The sequence below is a fragment of the Neofelis nebulosa genome, chromosome 17 (genome assembly GCF_028018385.1).
Source record: "Neofelis nebulosa isolate mNeoNeb1 chromosome 17, mNeoNeb1.pri, whole genome shotgun sequence".
Classification (NCBI taxonomy): domain Eukaryota; kingdom Metazoa; phylum Chordata; class Mammalia; order Carnivora; family Felidae; genus Neofelis; species Neofelis nebulosa.
In genome coordinates, this window is record NC_080798.1 from 13,250,417 (window position 1) to 13,274,635 (window position 24,219).

The 24,219-nt window shown below is 60.9% G+C and overlaps 2 protein-coding genes across 9 annotated transcripts; both read left to right on the forward strand.

The window, feature by feature from the left end:
- Positions 1-773: 773 nt before the first annotated feature.
- On the forward strand, positions 774-4,385 carry CD79A (CD79a molecule). Its single transcript, XM_058707013.1, has 5 exons — positions 774-931; positions 2,489-2,812; positions 3,065-3,183; positions 3,728-3,796; positions 3,926-4,385. The coding sequence occupies exons 1-5, from the start codon at positions 853-855 to the stop codon at positions 4,043-4,045; spliced, it is 711 nt and encodes a 236-aa protein (XP_058562996.1). The 5' UTR covers positions 774-852; the 3' UTR covers positions 4,046-4,385.
- Positions 4,386-5,410: 1,025 nt separating this feature from the next.
- On the forward strand, positions 5,411-23,913 carry ARHGEF1 (Rho guanine nucleotide exchange factor 1). Of its 8 annotated transcripts, none has more exons than XM_058706986.1 (32): positions 5,539-5,685; positions 8,359-8,489; positions 10,015-10,057; positions 10,140-10,223; positions 10,682-10,795; positions 12,976-13,074; positions 13,278-13,320; positions 13,518-13,764; positions 14,216-14,245; positions 14,522-14,621; positions 14,766-14,862; positions 14,939-14,974; positions 15,108-15,245; positions 15,960-16,065; positions 16,553-16,564; positions 17,109-17,276; positions 17,558-17,703; positions 19,141-19,287; positions 19,635-19,717; positions 19,938-20,063; positions 20,153-20,267; positions 20,363-20,463; positions 20,658-20,735; positions 21,001-21,076; positions 21,157-21,324; positions 21,849-21,936; positions 22,071-22,157; positions 22,436-22,506; positions 22,595-22,681; positions 22,963-23,132; positions 23,235-23,337; positions 23,561-23,913. In XM_058706986.1, exons 2-31 carry the CDS (start codon positions 8,476-8,478, stop codon positions 23,316-23,318), a joined length of 2,958 nt encoding a protein of 985 aa, XP_058562969.1. In that variant the 5' UTR covers positions 5,539-5,685; positions 8,359-8,475; the 3' UTR covers positions 23,319-23,337; positions 23,561-23,913. The 8 variants fall into 8 exon arrangements, with proteins under 8 accessions (XP_058562973.1, XP_058562969.1, XP_058562971.1 ...); XM_058706987.1 differs by lacking the exon at positions 5,539-5,685 and adding an exon at positions 6,524-6,900; XM_058706990.1 differs by lacking the exon at positions 8,359-8,489 and having other exon boundaries at positions 5,411-5,685.
- The last annotated feature ends 306 nt before the right edge of the window (positions 23,914-24,219 follow it).

Below are 24,219 nucleotides of genomic sequence, written 5' to 3' on the forward strand. Positions count from 1 at the left end.
CCACGGGGCACCTGGTTGGCTCAGTCGGTTAAACATCCAACTTCAGCTCAGGTCATTATCTTGTAGTTTGGGGGTTGGGGCCCCACATCGGGCTCTGTGCTGACAGCTCAGAGCCTGGAGCCTGCTTCATATTCTGTGCCTCCCTCTCTCTCTGCCTCTCCCCTGCTCGAGCTCTGACTCTCTCTCTCTCTCTCTCAAAAATAAATAACCATTAAAAAAAATTTTTTTTGCTTTTAATGCCAAGGCTTAGAAAGCCACCACCTAGTTGTAGAGCCGATCAGCCTGTCCCCATTTATTTTCATGAACATTAAGAGCAACCAACATCTACTGAGCACCTGCTATGGGCTAGGCCCTATGTTCAGAGCTGTGCATGCACAACCCCTTTAAATCCTGGATTCCAACCTCAAGAGGTGAAGACGTGGAGGCTCAGAGAGAGGCTCAGCTTTGCCTAAGGCCAGTGACTGAACGGAGACCGGGCTCAGAACCACCACCCTGACAGGACAGACCGCCTGCACGCAGCAGGCACCTAAAACTCTGACTCCCTCAGGCTTCCTTCCCAGGGCTGGCCAGTGGCCGAGCCAGGCTGTGAACTGGTCTCTTTCCCCAACCCAGCAGCCTCCCCTCGGGGGAATTGCGGCCACAGGTGCAGGGAGCGGTTTCTCTCCACTCGGGGCCTGAAGCACACTGGCAGGGGCTGCCCCTGGGCCCACAGCCGAAAGGCCCAGCAGTGGGGCCATTGGAGCCCATCTCCGGCGGGGCTGGGCAGGAAGTGGGGCGGGGCTTGGGGCCAGTGAGGTGGAATCTGGTACCCCAGGACTGCTGCAGCCCAGACTAACCAACCCGCTGGGAGAGATGCCTGGGGGTCCCGGAGTCCCCCAAGTGCCGTGTGCTACTATCTTTCTCCTCTTCCTAATCTCCGCTGTTGGTCTGGGTACGTGGCTAACAGGCTGGTGCTGGGGGGCCGGGGGAGGACTGGAGGCTGGAGAGAGGGCTTGGGCAGAGAGAAGGGCACTAGGAGTGGGGGGAGAGGAACCGGCAGGTGGGGGGGGGGGGGCAGTGCTGGGAAGGCCCCCAAAGAAACTGCATCTGTCTGCTTGACTGTCCCAAGCAGGCCGCAGGTCCGAGGGGAGCCCGGAGGGGGATCGGCGAAGTTGGAGGGCCGTCCACGGCCACATGGAAGGAGACAGGGGCGCGAGATGACTTCCCCACCCCCTCATCTCCCCTCACAGGTCAAAATAAGGAACTAAGGTCGCCCTTGACTGAGCTCCAGAGCTGGGGGCAGGAAGAGCACTTGGGGGTAGGGCTCAGCTTCAGGGGGGAGAAACAGCTTTCTCCTTCTCTGCCTTGAGTCTCGGTCACCCCGATGGGCTGGAGCCCCTTTTCAATGCTGGGGGAGGGGTTCCTCGTTGACACTGTCCTCCCAGCTGTACTGCCCCCCCCAACCCCATCCCGGCAATGCCAGCTAGTGGGGCTGTGACCACCCAGGTTACACTGGGAGCTGGGCTGGGGAATGTAGCCCATGACCCTGAGGTGGCTGCCTCTTTCCCCCCCTCTTCCCCCTCCTCTCTTCCTCACCTCCCACCTCCTCCCTTCAGAAGACGGCTGTGGGCTGGCTTCCTTTTGACAACCACCGTGCTGAGTCCCTACCCTAATCCCCAGCCCAGCCATCAACTGAACTCGCTCCTGAACCTCTCAGGTTGACACATGAAAGTTACAGAGAATAACGGGTGGGCGTGAGGGTGCAGGGCAAGGCAGGCCCAAAGACTGGCAGGAAGAGGCCCGGGAGGCTCAGGCTTTAAAAACCCCAGCCACTCCCCCTGCCCTGATGATGCCAGGCAACAGATTTGCCCTCCCCGGGTCTCAGCTGTCCCACCTGTAAACTGGGATGAGAGAACCTACCTCTGAGGGTTTTGTGAAGATTACACAAGATAAAGTGGCAGGGGCGGGGCAGGGCTGGGGGGGGGGGGCGGAAGGAGGACCAGGAGGGCCTTCAGGAGGAGGTGACGCCCAAACTGATTCTGGAGGGAGCTGCCTGGGCAGGAGCACCTCTGCCACTAGGGAACCAAATATCCAAATGCCAGTGAATTCAGTGGGGCCAAAGCACAGAGCATGGGGAGGGGGGCAAGAGGGAGTGCTGGAGAAGTGAGGGGGACCCGCAGGGGTGTGTCCTCCCCTCCTCCCCCAGGGTGTCCTCATCCTCCACAGGTGTGCCCTCCCTCCGCTGCCCTAGGTACAGTCTCAGTCCCCCAGCAAGCGTATTCACTCTAACCCGCAGCCTTACTCCAATGACAACACCATGTGCCCTCTTCCCACCCCACCCCACCCCACCCCACCCCACCCCACCCCACCCCACCCCAGCCCTGCTGGAGTGTCCTCAAGCCCCACGACACACACACACACACACACACACACAGGCAGTTGCCCGCAGGGGCCGGGGCTGGGGCCTGTGTCCCCATCCACAGTCCCTGACTCCTCCGCCTCTCCACAGGCCCCGGCTGCCAGGCCCTGTGGGTGGATGGGGGCCCACCATCAGTGACCGTCAGCCTGGGGGACACCGTCCACCTCCAGTGTCTGCACAATGGCAGCGGGCCGGACAGCACCCTCAACGTCACGTGGTGGCGTGTCCTCCAAGGCAATGCCACGTGGCCCGATATATTCTGGAGCCGCGGTGAAGGCCCCAACGGCGAGCTGACCATCAGCACCGTGAACAAGAGCCACATGGGCATGTATAGGTGCCAGGTGGAGGAGAAAGTCCCCAACAGCAAAGTCCTCAACTTCCTGCAGTCCTGTGGCACCTACCTCCGCGTGCGCGGTGAGTGGCAGCCCTGGCTGGGCTCCGGGGGTCTCCCCTCCCCCCCCCCCACCGCTGCCACCCTGCCTGGGAGGTGGCGGACGGAGCCAGTGCCCCCACCATGGGCATATCCTGGCCCGCACTGCCAGATCTCCTCATCTGTGGAGTGGGGGCTTCAGTGGTCTGGCGTTGCGGGGGGGGGGGGGGGGGCTGGGAGGCCAGGGGTGTGGGGGCAGGGGGCAGCAGCGCTCTGAGCAACACCCCTCCTCACAGAGCCACTCTCCAGACCTTTCCTGGACATGGGAGAGGGCACCAAGAACAATATCATCACGGCCGAGGGCATCATCCTGCTGTTCTGTGCTGTGGTACCTGGGACACTGCTGCTGTTCAGGGTGAGCCCCCTGGGGATCAGGGCCCTCTGAGTCTGAGGTCACCTGCTAAAATGGGAGACTGACAGCACCCTCACAGTGCTGAGGGGGTAAATGAATTAGTACCATGATGGGAGTTTAAAGAGTGCGGGGGCCAAGAGGGGTATCTTGCCTCAGTCTCCCCTCAGGGCTGTCCTCAACCCCCCTCCCCCCACCACCTCCCAGATGTACCTCCCTCTCCCCGCCCCCCCCCAGTCATGGTGTCTCACTCTACCCCCACCCCCAACCGGGAGTGCAGTGGCCCTCCCTCCAGGGAAGATGGGGGCTGCGTGTTCCCCCAGGGGCCTCTGACCTGCACCAGCCCCTCTTGAGGCCACGGCGGCCACTGCCATTTACTGTGATTGCTGTTATTTGTGGAAGGACAGTGGAGACAGCCGGGACACCTGCCACTCCCCCGCTATGTGGTTTTGGCGTGCCCCTTACCCCCTCCTGGCACCCAGGAGGGTCTGAAAACATTCTCCCACAACCCCCCTCACTGAGGCTCCCAATTATCCACCCCCACCCCCAGAAACGATGGCAGAATTTGAAGTTCGGGGTGGACGTCCAGGATGACTATGAAGATGAAAACCTTTATGAGGTGAGTGGTGGGTGGGGACAAGTTAGGGGCAGGCGCCTGGGGGTTCTCATGGGGTCCTCTCTAGGGTCATCCGGGGGCAGGGGCTCGGCCATCAGGGCGCTGAGGCCCGCCACCATGTGTCCACCCCAGGGCCTGAACCTTGATGACTGCTCCATGTACGAGGACATCTCCCGGGGCCTCCAGGGCACCTACCAGGATGTGGGCAGCCTCCACATCGGAGACGGGGACGTCCAGCTGGAGAAGCCCTGACCCTGAAGGCTGCCCCAACCGGCTGTGCTGCCAGCCCCTGTGCCCCCCACCCCACCCCTTCCTGTTCTCTTTTCACAAAATCTTCCCTGGGAGTGTCCTGACTCAACTTCCCCCTTGGGGGTATCCACTCTTCTTCCCTCTCGACTGTCCTCATCCCCTCCCCACACCCCAATTCAGTTCTCCCGCTGCCTGCCCCGCCCCAGCCTCCCCCTACACCCAGCGGGTAATGAGCCCTTAATCGCTGCCTCCAGGGGAGCTGATTGTAGAGCCTCGTTAGTGTCACCTCCCCCTCCCTGCTCTGTCATGGCCACTTAGTGATAATAAATCCTTCCCAACTGCAGACCTTGGCAGGAGTCATGGATCTCATGGGAATGCCCCCCTCCTCTGGTGGGACCCAGGAGTCCAGGCCTCTGGCCTCCTCCTTCCTCAGACCCAGGATCCTGGGCCCCCAGCCCCTACCCATTGTCCACACCTGGGACCAGGTAGCCAGCCTTGGCTGCCAGGTGAGGGAAACAGGAAGTGTCTGGGGGAGCATCTCGCCCAGGCTACATCCCAGAGCAGGGAAGAGACACAGGAAGGAGCCAGGTGACCATATCCATTTCTGCATATTTAAGTCTCACAAACACAGGGGCCTGTCTGGTGGGTCCGGTACCAGACTCGGACCCTGATCACAGCCAGGCCATACCTGTTCTCTGGCAGTGGAGTCCAAGCGGGGGGATTTGTAATCTGTGGCTCTGACTTGGGGATGGTAGGGAGCCCCGGGGTGGGGGGGGGGGTGCGAGTGACAGAAGCAGAGGGACACAGGGTTTCTGGGAGAGGAGAGACGGGCCAAGACACAGAGAGATAGTGATGGAGAGAGAGCAAGTGAAGAGAAAAACAAGGAATGGACAGGGAATCAGGGAGAGGCAGAGGTCCTGGGACAGAGGGAAAGCAGGAAGAGAGAGAAAGGAAAGAAAGGTCCGTGAAAAAATGGACACGGAGAGGCTGACCCCCCCACCCCCACCCCGAGACTCTAAGGAAAGCAACAGTGGGGGAAATGACTGAGGTGGCGATGCAGAGAGATACAGAGCCCCGGAGGTGGGAAGAGAAGGGCTCTGAGGGAGAAGTGACAGAGGGGAGGGACGACGAGGGGAAGCGTTGGGGGGGGGGGGGGGGCAGGAGGGAGCGGGAGGAAAAGACCCCAACGGAGAGAAAGTGGCAGAGAGGGGCACGTAAAGAAACACGCACAGCGAGGCAAATAAAAGAGAGGAAGACCGAGAGACCCGGACGGAAAGCAGGGGAGGCGATGGCGGACACCCGGCAGGGGCGAGAAACGTGGGGCCGACGCCCTGCGGATGGACAGACGGACAAAGCCGGGAGGGGCCGGGCGGGGCCGGGGCGGGGTTGGGGCCCACGGGTCCCCTGCCGAGGGGGGGAAGGAGGGGCCGGGCGAGCGGCAAGAAGGGGAAGGAAGCGGAGGTGCCGGGCGGGCGCGGGGCGCGGGCAGGAAGCGGGGAGGGGCGGCGGGGCGGGGGCCTCCGGAAAAACGCCCCAACTTCCTGCCCCGCCAGAGTCAGGAAGCGGGAGCCGGGACACAGGGCCCGGGATCGCCGAGCCCGACCTCGGGCGCCCCGCCGGTCGCCTCCCCGCGCGGACACCAGGTACACCGTCCCTGGCCCCGCCCGGCCTCCCGCCCCTCGGCTGCCGGGGGAAGTGGGGAGGAGGAGGGAGGGGGCCGGGGCGCTGCCGGCAGTGGAGGGGCCTTCGCTGCGCCCCACAGAGCCAGCGGCCGCCCCTCCCCGGGCCTCAGTTTTCCCATCTGTCAAAGGGGCAAAGAGGAGAGAGAGCTCATGCCTGCCGAATGCCCAGTAAGTGGGGGTGAGGGGTGCGAGGCCAGGGTCAGGGCCTCCCAATTGTGTAGCCGAGGACGGATGACCACTCCCATTGTACTGCTGGGGAAACTGAGGCTCGGGGAGCGGAACCGACTCATCCCAGGGTACACACACCGTGAGACCGAGTGGAGTTGGGATTTGAACGTGCAGGTGTTTCAAGCACCTTCCTCCGACTCCACATGCTTTAGGGCCACTTAAAAAGAAAAACGTCCGTAACCACGCCGTAGGCCGCGGTGAAGCTGAAAGTTGCAGAGCGCCGTTTGAAAGCAGTTTTGGAAAGCTCTTTTTTTGGGCCATTGGTTATATACCCTGAGACATGGGTTGTAGGGGACAGAGCTAGAGACCTTCCCCCCATTGTACAGGTGGGAAGACTGAGGCTCGGAAAGAGGTAATTACTTTTTCCAGGTTACACTGGAAAGGTATCTGCGGGAAAGGTTCGCTGGAACACACGATTTTTGCATTACAGCCCCAGCAGAAAGCGTGCGGCCGGGGCGGGGGGTGGGGAGTGGGGGATGCAGGGAAAAATTAACGTACACCTTGGGAATTCAGCTGGTTCCGGAGTTAGGAAGGCAAGATAGGGTGGGGAGCCCAGTCCGGAGACTAAGGGCCACGGGTGACTCGGAGCCCTCGAATTGAGCCTTGGCCAGGGGGCTGGAACCACTTTCTAGTCGGCCTGGGGGCGGGGCAGGGTAGAGTGACAGGAGCAGTCGAGATACGGAAACGCCAGTCCTCCAAGGCAGGCCAGAGCGGCCCTGTCTGGCCAGCGTGGCGCAGTGAAGAGCTAGAGCGGCCGGCGGGAGGAGTAGAGTCGCCTGGACAGTAGCCTGGCAGGAGCTGGGCTAGAGTGGCTGGCGGGAGGAGTGGAGCTGGAAGCAAAGGTAGATTTGGGGACAGCTAGAGCGACTCGGAGTTGGGGGTGGGGGACCGGCGCGCCGAGACTTCGGTTCTGGCGGCTGCGGTGGATACTCCAACGACCAGGAGCAGGTGAGGGACGCGGCCCCTGTCAGGCGTCAAACCCTGACTCCGCAGGTCCGCCCCAGCATCCCTGGCCGTGCAAACCGCCACGTCCCCTGTAGGATTTGGGGCCCGTATAGACCCGCCACGTCCCACATAGGATTTGGGGCTGTTATGGATCCGCCACGTTCCATATAAATTACAAGGCCCTACAGGCTCACCAGCTTTCTGCTAGCCCCCCATGGAAACTCGGCTTCTTAATAGAGGCAGGCTTCTTAATAGATCAGTCATTAGTACCTCCTAGAATCCTGGGCCCTGTAGATCCTAGGTCTTGGGACTACCACAGGCTCCTATAGAATCCTGGTTCCCTTTTTACCTTACATAGGTCCCAGGAACTGGCTATTTTACATATGGAATCATGATTCTGTGTGATCCCCAGATCCGTGTAGACCCACCATGTGTCAAATAGAATCTGGGGCCTTATACATTCCAAGGGCCCTTCATGGACTTAATTTGAATACTCTATTTTAGGTTCTTAAAGGCTCCCTCCCAGAGGTTCTTGGAGACCAGGGTCATCCATGCAATGTCTTATAGACCCCAAACCTTGCACAGAATCCAGGCGCCCATGTAGTCCCCGACCCGTGTCTGCTTTGCTTTAGGACCCTTATCTCTAAGAACCTTCTAAACCTTCCCCAGCCAGCACCACCCCCAGTCCCATGCACACTGCGTCCCCTCTGCTGGACCTTAGGCCTTGTCAGTTGCCTAGAGATCCATCTGACGGCTTCAACCTATAATTGCCCTTTGTGGCAGCCCCTCACCCTGTATCTCCTAAGCAGCCAACCCCTCACCTTCCCTGCCAGCATCCTCTCTGAGCCCTAAGTCCCTGTGAAGCAGCCTCAGCAGCAGCCTGCACTCCTGCCCAGGTCACAGTGCCCACATACCTCTGACTTCCCCAGACACCATAAAGAGACCCTATAGGTCTCAGCTTCGGTTCAGATTTTAGTTTCTTAAGGTTGGGGTGGGGTTTCCCCATGCTCTGAAGCAGCACATTCTGATAAATGCATAAACTCTGGAGCCAGACTACGTGGGTCTGAATCCTGGCGCTGTCCCTTATGAGCTGTGCCTCAGTTTCCTCTTCTGTAAAAGGGGGATAGTTATAAAACTGAACTCCAGGGTTCATTTAGAGGATTCAATGAGTTAATACCTATAAAACAGTTACGTTGTACCTGGCACATACTCAGTGGCCCTTAAGCGCAGACCAGGTGTTAGCTATTATTTCGTATTAGCGTGATGAGGAATGAAGCAGGTCACGAGCATCTAGTGCATGATTCCGGGTCTGCCTGGCACTGAGCATTTGCTCACATAATGTGGGTCCTTTCCTTTGCCCTTTTGGAACCTCCCTGCCTCTGTTGAACCTTCCCCCGCCCCGCCCCTCCCCCCCAAGTGGGATGAGCACGGACGTTCCATGTGCGTGGTCATGTTTTCCAGCCCAGAAGTTGCAGCTGGTGGCCTGGTGAAGGTTTTCCATCTCGAACGGGAATACTAATCGCATGGGGTGCTTGTGGTTGTGAGCGTTGAGTTCGTATGTGAGAAGCACTGAGAGCGATGCCTAGCACACTGTAAGTGCTAGGTAAGTTTAGCTTTTGTCATAAATAAGCACTACTTTTTTTTTTTTCTTTTTGCCTTGGTTTACAAATTTATTTAAGTGAAGTTTAAACGGTGCTCAAATCTTAAGTTAACCCAAACTTGAAGTTGGACAGATACACTCTATGGAAAAGAATAAAAACGATGCATGCCCTGGGGAACCCACAGGACAGCACTTGAAGACTCCAGAAAGCGTCGCTGTCTGATGAGCCTAATCAAAATCATAGCCACCGTTTATTGAGTGCCAGGGAGGAGGCCTGTGGAGGAGGGAGAAGGCTGGGTCTGAGGCGACCGGGGTTATAAATAGCTTTGGGAGAGGCCCCCCCCCCCAGCCCTGCTGGTCCACCCCACCCTGTTTCCACAGCTCCTTCCCGCCTGACACGGGCTCGAGTGGCATTAGTCAGCCTAATTAAGGACACAGAAGATGGCGGTGGGAAGGCACAGGGGGAAGTGGAGACTCTAAGGGAGACAAGATGGGAGAGACAGCAAGAGATGGGAGAGAGAGAGATGAGAGACAGCATCTGACACAGTGACTCGGAGGACTTGGAGAGGTGGCTGCAGAGCCAGACGTGGGAAGACGGGCAGAGACACAGGGGACAGGCAGGGAGCAGCAGAAGCAGTGTTAGGGGGAGGTGGCTGACTCGGAAGGGAGGCAGAGATGGTGGGGAAGTGAGACGGGCCGGAAGGGAGGGAGGAAAGGGAGACAGGGAGAAGAGAGGCAAAGACCTGAGGCACATTCGCAGGACAGACAGCCAGGGAGAGCTGGCTGGGGCAGGAGGGCCGACCAGACAGACTGATGCAGGGTGAGGGAGACCGACACCCCTTGGGGATGGACTGGCTGAGGACTGTCCCTTGTTTTTTGGGATTGGAAGCTGGGGAAGATACCGGGTCCCTGAGGGAAAGAAACTGCTGGGTTTGGGGAAGGAGGTTCAGTTTTGTTTTCTAATGTAGAGCGAGTTGGGGGTTGGGGGATCTGCCATTAGGTTTCCTGTCACAGGAAGTGGGGCTGGTGGGTTCAGAGGCAACATCCTGCCCCAAGCCTGTCAGATGGAGGAGAGCCCCCCACACCCCAGTTATCTCCCTTCTACCTCCCTTTCAACCTTCCCAACTCTGCTTGGCTCCAGGCCCTGCCTCCCTAGGACCCAGCCTGTAGCCCCCTCCTCCCTCAGACCCAGGAGTCCAGGCCCCCCGGCCCCTCCTCCATTAGGGACCCCAAATTACAGGCTCTCATGTCCACAGCTCTCTCATGGACCCAGGCTCCTGGGCCCCCATCTCTCCCCCCATTCCAAGGCTCCCTGTCCTTGGGCTCCCCGCCCTGGCTGGCCTCTGAAGGGCTCTTTGTCGCCACACAGAGGCCCCATTGAGCTGCGGAGGCCGGGATTGGTGGGGGGGTGCTGTTTACTCACCTTCACACCTGGGCCAGGAATCTGTGAGTAACCGCCCTGTGCCTGTGCCGCTGCCTCCTGCCCCCCCCTAACCGTGGCCCCTCCTCTTCCTCAGCCCTGTGGAGCCCATGGAGGCAGACGACATTGCCCGCGGGCTGGTGAGTGGAGAGAGCCTGGGGTGAGAGGACTGGGGGACTGAAGTGAGGAGCACTGTGAGCTGAAGCCATCCCTCTTCCACAGGCCCCGGGACCACCGCGGCCTGGCCTGGTGCCAGTTAGCATCATCGGGGCTGAAGACGAAGATTTTGAGAATGAGCTGGAGACGGTGAGGGGTGGAAAAGCTTCTGTCCCAGTCTCCCTAGGCCCCAGCCCTCAAGTCCCATCTTCAGGGTCCCCTCCCTCCTTAGGTCCATCGTTGGATGCTGCCCCCTGCCTCCTCTCGCCGCTCGCCCCTCTTTCTCTAATCTTCTGGGTACCACTTTGCCGTCCCCTGCTACCCCATCCCTGATGCCCCATTAGAGCACAGACTTTCACCCTTTTTACTCTCACCCTGGTTTTTGTCACCGTCTTCCTTAATTGCGGCACAGACCCCTACTCTGTCTCCTAATGCCTGTCCTTGTCACCCACATGCATAACATTAGATCTCATCCCCTGTCCCCGACACCAGCGCTGGCCACCACCCTTACAACGTAGACACCACTGCCCGTGGTGGTGTGGGTGGGGGACGGGTCAAGCCCAAGGCTCCCCTTCTCCCCGCCGTCTCACCCCCATCCCCACCCTCAGAATGCAGAGGAGCAAAACAGCCAGTTCCAGAGTCTGGAGCAGGTGAAGCGGCGGCCTGCCCACCTCATGGCCTTCTTGCAGCACGTCGCCCTGCAGTTTGAGCCGGGACCCCTGGTGAGGGCAAGGCCGGGTGGGCAGAGGGAGGGGTGGGGCCGGGACAGGCCACAGCGCTCAGAGAGATGGACTAGTGAAGATGAGCTGGGAGGGTTTGGAAAACAGATCCAGAATACACAGCACAAGATCTAGAAACAGAGAGCCAGAGAACTAGCCGCATGATCCCGACAAGATTGCCGGTGCCCCGTGTCCGTCTCCGTGAGCAGCAGGTGCAGGCGGGAGAGTACACCCAGCAGGGGCACCCGGAGGGCAGCAGGGAATCCTGAAGCTGGCAGAGACCGTGCCCCACCCCTGCCTTCCCAGCCCGTGGCAGTGACAGCGACCTTTCCCACTGACCCTGCAAGTGGATCCCCCTCTGTGGCCTCGGCAGGTGCCACCGGTCATTCAGGGCTGGTGCACGGGAGAAAGCCACTAGCCTTCCCAGGTCCAGGTGGCACAGGAGGTCCCCGTCCAGAAATAAGAAGCCACCACAAGCAGCCCACAAGGCAGAGAGAATGCAGTTGATGATCCACAGATATCAGACAGAAATTACCTGGGCAGTGGTGGATGCCCAGAGAGCCATGCCGTCCGGAAACATGCAGAGTCCAGAGAACCCAGTGGGTGATTTAGAAAGGAAGAGGCCACTGCTCGGGCTGGTGGGGGTTCCAGGCAAGGATCTCCTCCCAAGATGACCCAGGGCAACCCAGCACAGGCTGCAGTTAGGGGGTAGCCTAGAGCACTGGACTGCACTGGAAATGCATAGTAGGTCCCTCCAGAAACCAGAGATTGATAGAAATGCCAGGGCAGGATGCCTGGGGGATGCAGAAGGGAGGGCGCATTGACTGATCCTGTGGCTTCCGAGATCGGCAGGAATCGGGAAGGTGCCTTCTCTCCAGAAAAGTAGCTGCCCCTTGCCTGTGAATGGAGTCTCTGGCCCTCCGGGCGAGGGGGTCCCCCTACTGAACCTGAGGTTTCTAGAACCTGAGCTCTTGGAACTTAGCCCAGGGTGGTGCTGACTGCCATGGCCTTTTACAGATGTGGAAACTAAGGCCTGGCGAGGGCCGGGGGCTTGGCTGAGGTGACCCAGATGTCCCCGTTCCCCGCACCCCAGCATTTGGAATCTGTCCTCCTGCTGCTCCCTCACCTCATCAGCTGGGAAAGCGGCCAAGAAAGAGTTGCGGTCCCGTGGGCTGCTTCCTGTTGGCCTCTCCTGGAGTTTGGGGGTGTGCAGATGCAGATTTGTTGGAAATGGTTACAGCAGAGAAATAGATTCTTGCCCCTGCTGGGGCAAGTCCTTAGCGCAGAGACCATGTCCCTTACCGGACGAGAGACCCCAGGAGCCGGGTTGGAGTTTCCAGTGCCCTGCCAGCATCACCCAGCATGGGGCTGACACACAGCCAGCCTCAGGAAAAGAGCAGTAGATGAATGAGAGAGCCCACTTGTCCACCTGTTTATTTACTCAGCCCCCACTGTGCACTGGGCCTTGTCTGGGGCACAGACGAGTCAGAACCTCACACACACGCACACACGCATCCTCAAGTCTCTCGTGGTATTGTGGCTTTTTTTTTTTAGAGCAAGAGCACCCACCAGCAGAGCAGGGGGAGGGGCAGAGTGAGAGGGAGAGAATCTCAAGCGTGCTCCACACCCAGCTCACGGAGCCCAGCTCTGGGCTTAATTTCACGACTCTGAGGATCATGACCTGAGCTGAAATCAAGAGCCGGATGCTTAACTGACTAAGCCCCCGGGCGCCCTGCTCACGGTGTTCCTAGGCAGTGGGGTGTAGTGGAATAGGCTGCCTGGATTCTGATCCCAACTTTGCCACTTACTAGCTGTGTGACCTTGAGCAAGCTTCTTCAGCTCAGTTTTCTTATCTGTAAAATGGGATAACGTTGACCAGGTTAACGTGGTTAAAGGGTTTAGAGCAGCATCCGGTACGCGCCCCTAGCTGTCTTAGTGTAGCAGGTGACGCCAGGAGACAGAATCGGAGAGAGCCATTTCACGGGACAGAAAATTAGCAAATGCTCTTGGTGGCCCCAGGGAGGCCAAGAGAGGCAAGGGCCTGGGTGGCCGGGTGGTGGTGGGGGGGGGTGTGGAATGATGGAAATCAGGGAGCACTAGCAGAAGGTTTGAGCCCCAGGCTTTTTGAGGGAGAATATGGTTTGGGGAGGGGGAAGAAGACGAGTGACAGTCTGTCTCCCCAGCTCTGCTGCCTGCACGCGGACATGCTGGGTTCACTGGGCCCTAAGGAGGCCAGAAAGGCCTTCCTCGACTTCTGCCACAGCTTCCTGGAAAAGACCGCGGTGAGAAACACCTTCGGGGGACCCCAGCCCCTCCCCCCCCCCATTCCTTGGTCCTGGGGAGACTCTGGGCCACCCTGGCCCACCCTCCGCCGCTCCCTCCCCTCAGACCGTCATTCCCAGTGGGCTCCTGGGCTGCGGTCCCGTGACCCCACCACTGCCCAGTCCTCTCCTTCATTCCGTTCTCTGTTCTCTGTCCCGAGCAGGTTTTGCGGGTGCCAGTTCCTCCCACTGTCGCCTTTGAACTTGGTAAGGAGAGGAAAGGGGACTGTGGGTGGGGGAGAGGTTGCTAGCCGGGGGCTGGGGTATCCGGGGAGTCTCAGGGAGGGAGGCCACCCTTTCTGCTCACGGGGACAGTAGAGATTCCTCCTCCCCTTCCCCCTGGTCACTGCAGCCCAAGGGTGGGTGGAACTGGCCTCCAGCCCCCTGCCTGTGTCCCTACACAGACCGCACACGGCCCGACCTCCTCTCCGAGGACCTCCAGCGGCAGTTTGTGCAGGAGGTGGTGCAGAGCCAGCAGGCCACCGTCAGCCAGCTGCTGGAGGACTTCCGCTCCAAGCGGCTCATGGGCATGACGCCCTGGGAGCACGACCTGACCCAGCTGGAGGCCTGGGTGGGGCGGGACCGTGCCAGCTTTGAGGCCCGGGAGCGGCACCTGGCCGAGCGGCTGCTGACCCACCTGGAAGAGATGCAGTGAGTGGGGCCCGTGCCCTGTCCAGCCTGGCGGGGGGGGGGGGGGTGGGGGGGGGGGAGGTGGTCCCTGCAACTTCACGGTTCGTTCCTTAACGTTTGGGCTCTGGGTCCCCTGGCCCTGGCATTTTAATCTGTCTGGTTGTCTGGTTTTGTGTCCTCTCTTCCCAGCTTTGGGGCACCCTCCCAGTTTCCAGGTCTTTCCACAGCCTTGCATGTGGGCCTGGCGCTTGGGTCCTGTCCTTGCAGCTCCCGGCTGCCCTTGGTGCCCTCGAAAGAGACGCTCCTCCCTGCTGTGATCCTCCTTCCCCTCAGCCTTGGCACTCTCCCTCTCTGCCTCTTCTTTCTCTCCTGTCCCAGCGTCTAAGGGGACAGCAACCCAGGCATTTGTGCCGGGTAGGCAGGGACCCAGGCCTAGCAAGTTTATCACAAACTTCTTTCTTCTTTTTTACAGACACACCATCTCGACTGATGAGGAAAAGAGGTGATGGAAGCAGAGAGGACAGCAGGAGAGGCATTTAGCCCCCTGGGACCCAGGGAGGAGGACCAGGGGTCTGGGGGCCTGGGCATGGAATGGCATCCCTGGCCCTGTCCTCCGGAGCCCTCTCCCCCTTCCTCAGACACTCACTTGGAAGCTGTTGTGGGGTTGGGGTGGGGAGCGAACGTGGAGGGGAAGGCTTGGGGATAGCGGTGTCCCTGCGGCCATGGGCGTGTGCGCATCTGTGCACGTGTCGGGGCCCTCACCACCCCCTTCCCACAGTGCCGCTGTGGTCAACGCCATCAGCCTGTACATGCGCCACCTTGGGGTGCGGACCAAGAGCGGGGACAAGAAGTCAGGGAGGAATTTCTTCCGAAAAAAGGTGCTTCCCTGAGCGCCCAAACCTGGCCCTTTCTCCCCAGGGACTCCTGGGGGGCCCCGTGACTCTGGCCTCCTGGGGTCTGGTTCAGCTTTGTTGGGGTCTCAGAAATGCACAGCCCCCTCTCCACTCTCCTCCTTCCCTTAGATGATAGGGAATCGGCGGTCAGATGAGCCAACCAAGACGAAGAAAGGCCTGAGCATCTTCCTGGATGCTGCCCGCTGGAATCGGGGAGAGCCTCAGGGTGAGGTGGCTGGCCCCGGCCCTCCCTGACTTCCCCCACACCGCCCCCGCCTCATGGTCCCGTCTTTTCATTTCAGCCCCAGATTTCCGACACCTCAAAGTCGAGGCTGATGGTAATGGTCCTGAAGCTAGCTGGGGGCCTCGGGGTGGGGGTGGGGGGCGGTAGGATGGAGCTGGAGCACAGGCTGCTGTGTGGGTTAGAGTCACTGGGCTCTCATTTCCACTTTCTTCTGGATGTTTCCCCAGCTGAGAAGCCAGGCCTTACAGAAAGGAAGGGAGGCCTGGGGGTGCCCTCCCGGGACCGGAACACTGGAGCTGCCGGGCAGGACATCCCTGGAGTTTCTCTGCACCCTCTGTCTGGGGACAGCCCTGACCGGGAGCCAGGTGAGTTTCCTGGGTCTCTCAGAGAGACTGCCCCTCCCTGTTCCTGGTCACCAGTCTTGTTAATAAAACCACCCCCTTCCCTCAGTTCACCCATTCCACAGCTTTCCTCTCAGGCTCCCACTGCTCTCCAGGTGATGCGTTTCCCACCTGTTTGGACTACGTTTCCCGTCAGCCCCCCCACAGCGGCATTTCCCAGGACCCTCTCAGTACACTCTCGGTCACCCCCATGGATCTGAGACAGCTTGCTTGGCTGGGCCTGGGTTCAGATCCTGGCTCTGCGGCTTAGTTGTGTTGTATCTCGGGAGTCACTCCTCTGTCTGCGACTCAGGCTCCTCGTTCCTAAATGGGACCCCCCCCCCCCCACCACTTCCCGTAAGTCCTGGCTGAGGCTCGGGAGAGGGAATGGATGCGGAGGCATCATGCAGAGCACCCGGTCTCCTCTGCTTCAGTGTTTTCTTCACCGCCTCCGCCCCCCCGCCCCCCCCCCTGCCGCCCGCCCGGCCCCAGCTGCCCACAGCCGTGTTCTTAGAGGCCTTTCCATTTCCATCTGTCCGTCCCCCGCTGAAGCACAGGGCAGCCTCTGGTGTCTGGCCGGCGTTGGGTAGTTTTAGCCCCCATCCCCCATTCCCCGGGGGTCACGGAGGCCCCCCCGGAGCATGGGTCTTGCCACGAGGGCCTGGCAGCCAGCCTCGCTCTCCCCCGCTGCCCGCACAGGTGTTGATGCCCCACCAGAGCTGGGGGACCCGCCCCCGCAGGGCCCGGCCAGCCTGGAGCCCGTGGTGCCCCCGGAGAACACGGAGGAGGGTGCTGAGACAGAGAGGTGCCCGGGGCCGGGTGCGGGGGGGGAGGGGTTGCCGGGAGCAGGACCGGGCTTTCCAGGCTGGGGAGGCGCGTGCCGTGTGCCGGGTCGCCCTGCCATCTGCACCTGCTGTCCCCGAACCATCTCCACTCTGCCCTGCTCCTCCTTTTTTCCATTTTCCGCCTTCTCGTTCCTTCTCCGGCTTCCTCTTTCCTCATCTCCTCCTCCCACTTCCTCTTCTTGCGCTCCAAGCCCCTTCAGGTTTTCAGCCCTTCCCTCCTCTTCTCAGCCACCGCCCAGCGCCTTGCTCCTGCCTCCCCGTGCCCTGTCCTCCATCCCCCACCCTGTGTGCTCCATGCCTGGGGGCCCTGTCCCCCTCACAGTTGGGGGGCAGGCTCTGCCCCCTGCCTGTCCTTGTGCCGCTGCTTTGGGGACCCTTTGGTGGGTGGGGGAGGTGAGTCGGGTTCCATTTGGGTCCACCTCTGACCCTGTGCCCCTCTCTCCCCAGAAAGTGGAAGAGGTGGGTGCCTGGGCCCTGGGTTGGGGGAGGGCTAGCCCCTCCCCCACTTCTCCCAGCCCCTCCCCTCTCCCCATGGGCCACCCCCTCCCCTTCACCCTGCAAGGGGTGGGTGGGGACATCACTCTCCCAGCAGAAGAGCTAAGTATTAAAATCCCCTTCCCCACCTCACTCCCAGCTCTGCCCCCACCATCCCCCTGCCTCAGGGAAGGGAGGGGTCAGTCCTGTGCTCCATACTGGGTTTCCCTCCCTACCCCTCCTGACCACCCCCACTGCCCCAGCACCCCGAAGTCCCACTGCTCCTTCTGACTCTCTCCTCTCTTCTGTTGCATGTTCAATCTCTGTCCTGGTCTCCCCTACCCCCGTCTCCGTCTGTCCCTGTCCTGGTCTGTCTGTCCCTGACCTGGTATTTCCCCACCTCTGTCCCTGTCCTGGCCTCTCCCCGTCTGTCCCTGTCTTGGTCTCTCCCCATCTCTGTCCCTGTCTTGGTCTCTCCCTGTCTCTGTACTGGCCTCTGGCTGACTCTGTCCTTGGCCTCGGGGTCCAGGCTATCGGGGCGTCTGGGGCGCTCGGAGAGCCTGCGGGTGAGTGACCGCCGCCGGCCTTCCCGGGGCAGCCTCGGGGCTAAGGGCCGGGGTGGGGGCCGCTCCCGGAGTGACGTGGACATGGACCCCAGCTCTGCCACGGCCGTGCTTGGCCCTGCCCGACGAGCCACGTAGGTCATTCCTCCCCCCATCCACTGAGGCAGCCTGGAGAGTCAGAAGGATGGTGGGGGCGGGGTTGTTGCCAGAGTGACAGAGACCTGGGTTTTGGATGCTAAGGTCACCAAGGTCACAGGAAAGGTGTGGGACTCTTCTTTCTAGAGATCTGGGGGCATATGGGCTACTTTGGAGGCATTGAATGCCAAGGCCACAGAGGGGGGTTGGACACTAGGAATGGAGGTCTTCTCCCTGGGATGCCCCAAGCCAGGGCCCTAACAAGGCCTCCGTCCCACAGCCCTGAGCCTGGAGATGAAGGGGACCCAGGTCGGTCTGGACTAGAGCTGGAACCAGAAGAGCCCCCTGGCTGGCGGGAGCTCGTCCCCCCAGGCACCCTGCACAGCCTACCCAAGAGCCAGGTGAAGCGGCAGGAGGTTATCAGCGGTGAGTACCCCTCCCTGCACCCCCTGTGGCCAGCCACACAGCCCAGTTCTGCCGAAGAGACAGGTGCGGGGAGATGTCCCCCCCCGGGGATCAATGACAACAGGCCGGACTGCAAGCTGGCCTGTTCCCATTGAGGGCCATTCATTATGTAAATTGTAGAACAGCCACTCGTGGAACAGGACTGTGGCTGTCAGCCTGTCAAACTGACGTCCGCAGAGAGTTTTTGGTAGTGCGGGACAGTGCAGGCAGGAGCTGGAAATGGTACAGAAAGTTGTATTTCTAGTGCAAATCCTTGCTTCCTTATTTGGGAAACACGGATAGTAATGGTCCTACCCCAAAAGACTGTCACGAAGCTGAGATGTTTCACGTGATGTTTAGCGTGGGTGTGGGGCTGGGTAAGAACGTTCCGATGTGACGGTTATTACTGTGATCTTAACCGTTTAGGGGCGAAATGGGCAAGTTTCAGAAGATAATATATCAGTGCTTGCTTCTGGGCAGAGAGATGATGGGAGTATCATTTCTGTCTCGATTCTTTTCTGTGATTTCAAATTGTGCGGAGGGGGGTTTGGCAAAAGTAGACCTTTTTGGAAGCTCTGGTTTGGAAGTTCATTTACAAGTTACTTAGTAAGAAGGGTACTCGTTTGGAATTTTTAGGGCAGTTAGGTGAATCCTTTTTGTGTTACCCTCCTAGGGACGTGATCCAAACGTAAAGCAACGCCATCTGATAGCATTTTCCGGAATCATGAAAACACGCAACATCTGTGCTGTCCAGCATGGTTACCACCAGCCACATAATGGCTCTTAAGCCCTTGAAATGTGACCAGTACAACTGAGAAGTGAATTTTGTATTTCATCTCATTTTAATTAAATTTCGAAGGCCCGTACGTGGCTAGTGGCTACCGTAGCAGACAGCACAGCACTTTCTCTAGTCAGAAAAATACGAATAATGTGGAATTGTACATTCGGTCTCCAGGAACTCCTGGGGCCCCTGAAATCCAAGCATATGGTCCCTCTGGGGGCGGGGTCCCTGAATCCAAGGCTATCAGCGTGTGTTTGAGGGGTTGTTGTTGTTCCAGAAACCAAGGCTGAGAGACTCACTGGACCTTTAGACACGAAACACAGCTGCAGGCTTGCTGGTGGTGGTGTGACCGTATCATCCCAGTTTGCCTGGGAGTTTCCTGGCTTTGGCAATGAAAATCCCACGTGCCGGGAAATGCATCGGTGCCAGGCAAACTGGGAGCCGTGGCCACAGCCTGGCTGGCTGCTGCGGCCGAGGAAAAGCAGTGATGGGCTAAGGAACCCTCAGTGGCTATTTCAGGGGCAAATGACTGTCCAGAGAGAGTCGTCCTCGTCCCCCTCTCCCAACCTGCCCTTGAGACTGCACCCCGTAGTTTGCACTCTCCCTAGCCATGCTGCCTGTTCTTTGCCCCCCACCAGAGCTGCTGGTGACCGAGGCGGCCCATGTGCGCATGCTCCGGGTGCTGCACGACCTCTTCTACCAGCCCATGGCGGAAGGAGGCTTCTTCCCCCTGGAGGAGCTACAGTACATCTTCCCCAGCCTGGACGAGCTCATCGAGGTGCATTGTGAGTGCAGGGCAGCGGCCCCACAGTGCGCCCCACCGTGGGCCCCCTCCTTCAAGGCCTTGGCGGCTAGACCTGGAGCCTAGCACGTCTCCCTGAGTCCCTACCCCGGCCAGCTTCTTTTCTAGCAGTGGGGACAGCCCCAGACCCCCAGAGCTCACATTCCATGGGGCACATCAGTAAGTGTGGGGGTGGGGTGGGGGACAGCCCGTTGGCCCCAAGGATCAGGCAGACACCCCGCAGCCCAGCCACCACTGTCTCCTGACCGGCTCTGCATACAACCTTGCACCCTGACAGAGGTCCTCACAGGGCCCTGACAGAGCACCCCCTTTTCTCACCGCGCTCCACAGCCCAGTTCCTCGATCAACTGATGAAGCGGAGGCAGGATAGTGGCTACCTCATTGAGGAGATCGGAGATGTACTGCTGGCCCGGGTGAGGGTGCCCAGCCCCTGCCCCCCCTGGGAGCCCCTCCTCCCAGCCAGGGACCTGGAATCCAGGCCCGAGGAGGCCAGCTCTCAAGCCTCCCTTCCATCAAGACCCGGGGGTCTGGGCCCCTGGCCCTGTCCTCCTGTCTAGACCGCTATTCCCACGTGAGGCCCTGCTCTCTCCAATCCTACCTGAGACACCCTCCCTGGCCTGAATCTCACTATAGTTTGATGGTGCCGAAGGCTCCTGGTTCCAGAAAATCTCCTCCCGCTTCTGCAGCCACCAGTCATTTGCCTTAGAGCAGCTCAAAGCCAAACAGCGCAAGGAGCCTCGGTTCTGCGCCTTTGTGCAGGTAAGGGGGAAGCCTGGACCCCGGGGCCCCGGAGGGGGCTGGTGTCCCAGTCCCCGAGGTGAGCCGCCTCCACGCTACTCTCCCCTCAGGAGGCCGAGAGCCGCCCACGGTGCCGCCGCCTGCAGCTGAAGGACATGATCCCCACGGAGATGCAGCGCCTGACCAAGTACCCCCTGCTCCTGCAGAGCATCGGGCAGAACACAGGTACCGCGGGCCCTGCTCTCCCATCTCCCGCGTGGCTGTGGGACCTGAGCTTCCGGGGCTGGAGCTCACCGGGGCCGGTGTCTCCTCTGCCACAGAAGAGCTGGCCGAACGGGAGAAAGTGGAGCGGGCGGCTGAGTGCTGCCGGGAAATTCTGCACCACGTCAACCAAGCTGTGCGCGACATGGAGGACCTGCTGGTGAGCCCGCGTGTGGCCCTGGGCCCAGGGCACTGGGACGAATGTGTGCAGAGGTTGGCCCGGCCTTTGTCTCGTCCTCCCCGGGGCCACTTCTTGGGAGGTCGGGCCCAGCCCTTGGCTTGTCCCCCTCGGGGTCACTGTCGGTCAGCCCCAGCCCTTGGGTTGTCCCCGTGACTCTCCCTTCCCTGCCCCAGCGGCTCAAGGATTATCAGAAGCGCCTGGATTTGTCCCACCTTCGGCAGAGCAGCGACCCCATGCTGAACGAGTTCAAGGTGGCTCTGCCCGCCCTGGCCTCCCCTCCTCTCCTCTCCCTTGCCTTCCCCTGCCCTCAGCCAGCCCTGACCCTCTGGCCCCAGGGAGTCTCCCATAATGCACCCAGGGAGCGAGAGCCACCCCTGTGCCCTGCGCCCTGCACCCCTCCTCATTCCCAGCTGGTTGCCCCTCCTGATGATCCCCGACTATGACCCTGGCCCTGTGAATCATCCCGACCCTCCCCTGCCCTCGCCTGCATCGACCATGACTCCTTCCTGCCTCCAGAACCTAGATATCACCAAGAGGAAGCTGGTCCACGAGGGCCCGCTGACGTGGCGGGTGACGAAGGACAAGGCTGTAGGTGGGTGCTGGCGCCGAGTGGGGCCCAGGGGCGGGGCACTCAGAGCGGGGAGGCCGCTGAGCTCCGGCCTTGCCCTGCAGAGGTCCACGTGCTCCTGCTGGACGACCTGCTGCTACTGCTCCAGCGCCAGGACGAGCGGCTGCTGCTCAAGTCACACAGCCGGACGCTGACACCCACCCCCGACGGCAAGACCATGCTGCGGCCCGTGCTGCGGCTCACGTCCGCCATGACCCGCGAGGTGGCCACCGGTGAGGCCTGGCCCGGCGGCCCCGGGCACACCCGCCCGTGGAACGGGAGGTGACCCTCTAGAGAGCTGGGGAACGCACGTTCTAGCACTTGGGAGGCCGCTGCGGAGGTTGAGAAGGGGGCGGTGTGAGAGGCCCCCAGCTCGCCATGGCGGGGGGCCGGGCCGGGTTGTAGATCTTAGGGCTACACGTGCCCGCACAGGAGCAGCCAGCTCTGACCGGCGTTCGAAAAGACACCGTGGCTGCTTCTTGGGGATGGTGGGGGAGCAGCGGTGGGGGCGGGAGCCCAGTGAGGAGGGGTTTGCACGTGTGCTGCCGGGAAGCTGCACCAGGGGCTCCGGGGGTTTGTGTGTAGAGCCAGACTGGGGACTGGCTGCCTGATGGATTAGGGGGAGTGAGAGGGAGGGAGGGAGGGACGGACTGAGCTGGGGCGTCCGAGGCCACCGCAGTCAGGGGCTTGCCCAGGCGTAGGGGAGGCACAAGGTGGGGTGACCCTGGCTCCGAAACCCCCCTCCCTCTTCCTGCAGATCACAAAGCCTTCTATGTCATTTTTACCTGGGACCAAGAGGCTCAGATCTACGAGCTGGTGGCCCAGACCGTGTCGGAACGGAAGAAGTGAGGGGGTCTGGGTTCTAAGCTTGGGTGGAAGAGGAGGTCCAGGCCCCGGGTCTCCAGGGGCAGGGCTGGCGGCGGGAGGCCCTGACACAGGGTCTGGGGGGCTCTGACTGCCCCGGGGCCTGTCTCCCCAGCTGGTGTGCCCTCATCACGGAGACCGCTGGATCCTTGAAGGTCCCTGCCCCTGCCTCTCGCCCCAAACCCCGGCCCAGCCCAAGCAGGTGAGGGGCCTGGGAGGAAATTGGAGGGCTGAGGAGCCGGGGGAGACCTCTTTCTGTGCCCCAGAACCTGAGCTCTGGCCCTGTGTGTGTGTGTGCATGTGTGTGCACGTGCATGCACACCCACCACCCCGTCACAGCCCATCTGGCTCCTCTCCAGGTCCCTCTGTCTCCATCTTCCAGCCTCAATTTCTCTTTGTCTCTGAACCTCCTTGCCTCCTGCTGTTGTCTCCCTGCTGCCCCCCAGGGCTGTGGGGTCACCCAGTACTTCCTCCCCACAGCACCCGGGAACCCCTGCTCAGCAGCTCGGACAATGGCAACTGTGGTAGCCGAGAGATGCCCCCAGCTGACGGTGAGCCTTTTCGGGGGGTGCTGGAAGGGGGCAGGGTTGCCGAGGACACCCGGCCGGAACTGAGCACCCTCCCTGCTCCCCCACCCAGGCCGCATGGAGAGAATCTTCAGCACCCTCCTGCCCTACTGCAGACCTGGCCCTGAAGGCCAGCTGGCGGCCAAGGCCCTTGAGAAAGGTAGCCCTGTGCCGTCCTGTCCCGTCCTGCTGCCAGCCCGGCTTTCCAGCTCGCCTCCTGCCCGGGCCCGCATGCCAGGCCTGTACCGCCACCCTCAGGGGGCCGAGCCCCTCCTTCTGCAGCCTCTGTCCCTTCCTTGACCTTTCAATTCAACCTCTCCCAGGACGCCATCTTCCATGCCCTCCCACCCTGCCCCAGCTCCAGCCACAGGCTCACCTCTGCACCCCACCTCCCCTCTTTGCCAGTCCTGCCTCTGACTCTGTCCTCTTGTCCCTGGCCAGTACTGTCCCTGAAGCAACTCCTGTTTCCCTCGGAGGAAGATAGTGGGGCGGGGCCTCCCCGTGAAGGGGATGGGGTCCCGGGGGGCGGCCCCCCGAGCCCGACACAGACCCAGACCCAGGACATTCAGGAGAAGCTGCTCAGCCTGGAGGAGACCATTAAACAGCTGGAGGTGGTGGCCTGGGGGGAGGGTCAGAGTGGGGAGAGGATGGGGCTCGGTGGAGGGACCTCACTCATTGATGACCTCTCTGCCCCCGTTCCCCCCCCCAACCAGGAGGTGGAAGAGGAATTCTGTCGCCTACGACTCCTCCTGTCTCAGCTTGGGGAAAACCCTGTCCCCCAGCCTGGCTGTACCTGAGGCTCCCTGCCCCAGGCAGGTGAGTGGGGGAACCAGAGGGGAGGGACCAGAGTGGGCATTTCAGGGCTCCCTTGTCCACAGCCCCGTCCATCTCTCTCCCTTGGTCTCGCTGCATCTCCCCGTGCCACCTCCTGGCCATCAGTTTTTGCTTCTCGGGCTCTTCTGTCCCCTCCTCTTTGCCCGCCATCTCCCCGCCTTTTCTCTGCTGCTGTCTTCATCTCTCCGCTTCCCTTCTCCTCCAGCCCCCAGGCCTTCTGCAAGACTGAGGGCCACCCGCCCCCACCGCACAGCTGCCGCAGCATCTCCAACCCCAAGGGCCTGAGGAGAGGGAGCCAGGCGTGCCTGGGGGGGCCCAGCTGGGATCACTGCCTCCCCCCAACCTCCCATTGGCCTTGGCCTTCTCTCCCTCCTGCCTTCTGCTTGGGGGACTCAGGGCTTCATTCCAGGGCGGACCCACAGTGACCTCCCATTCCCCGGGCCAGCTCTGTATTGCCTGGGGTTGGGCCACCCCTCCATCCCCCCACCCCCAAGTGCCTTTGCTCTGTTTTTATACCCTGAATTGGAGGTTTATTTTTTAATATATATTACCTAAGGAGAGGTCTGTGTGTGTGAGGGTGGGGTGGGGGCTCTGGAGTGGCTTCTGGACCCTCCTGGGTTGTCTGACATCCCCTTCTTCTCCAGTTCTTCATTGATTCCTGTGCTTTAACAGAGACTCCCAAGGCCACTCCTCCCACCCCCTGAGCCCCCGCCGTCACCCATGACACTGGGCTCCCCCGCATCTCACACTCCTTTCCGTTCTTTATTTTTGTAGTAAACTCTCTGGAGGTGGCTGTTGGGGGTTGTGGGGAGGGGGCCCTCCTGGGCAGGGGCTGGGGGCGGGGTTATTGCTCTGAGCTCCCTG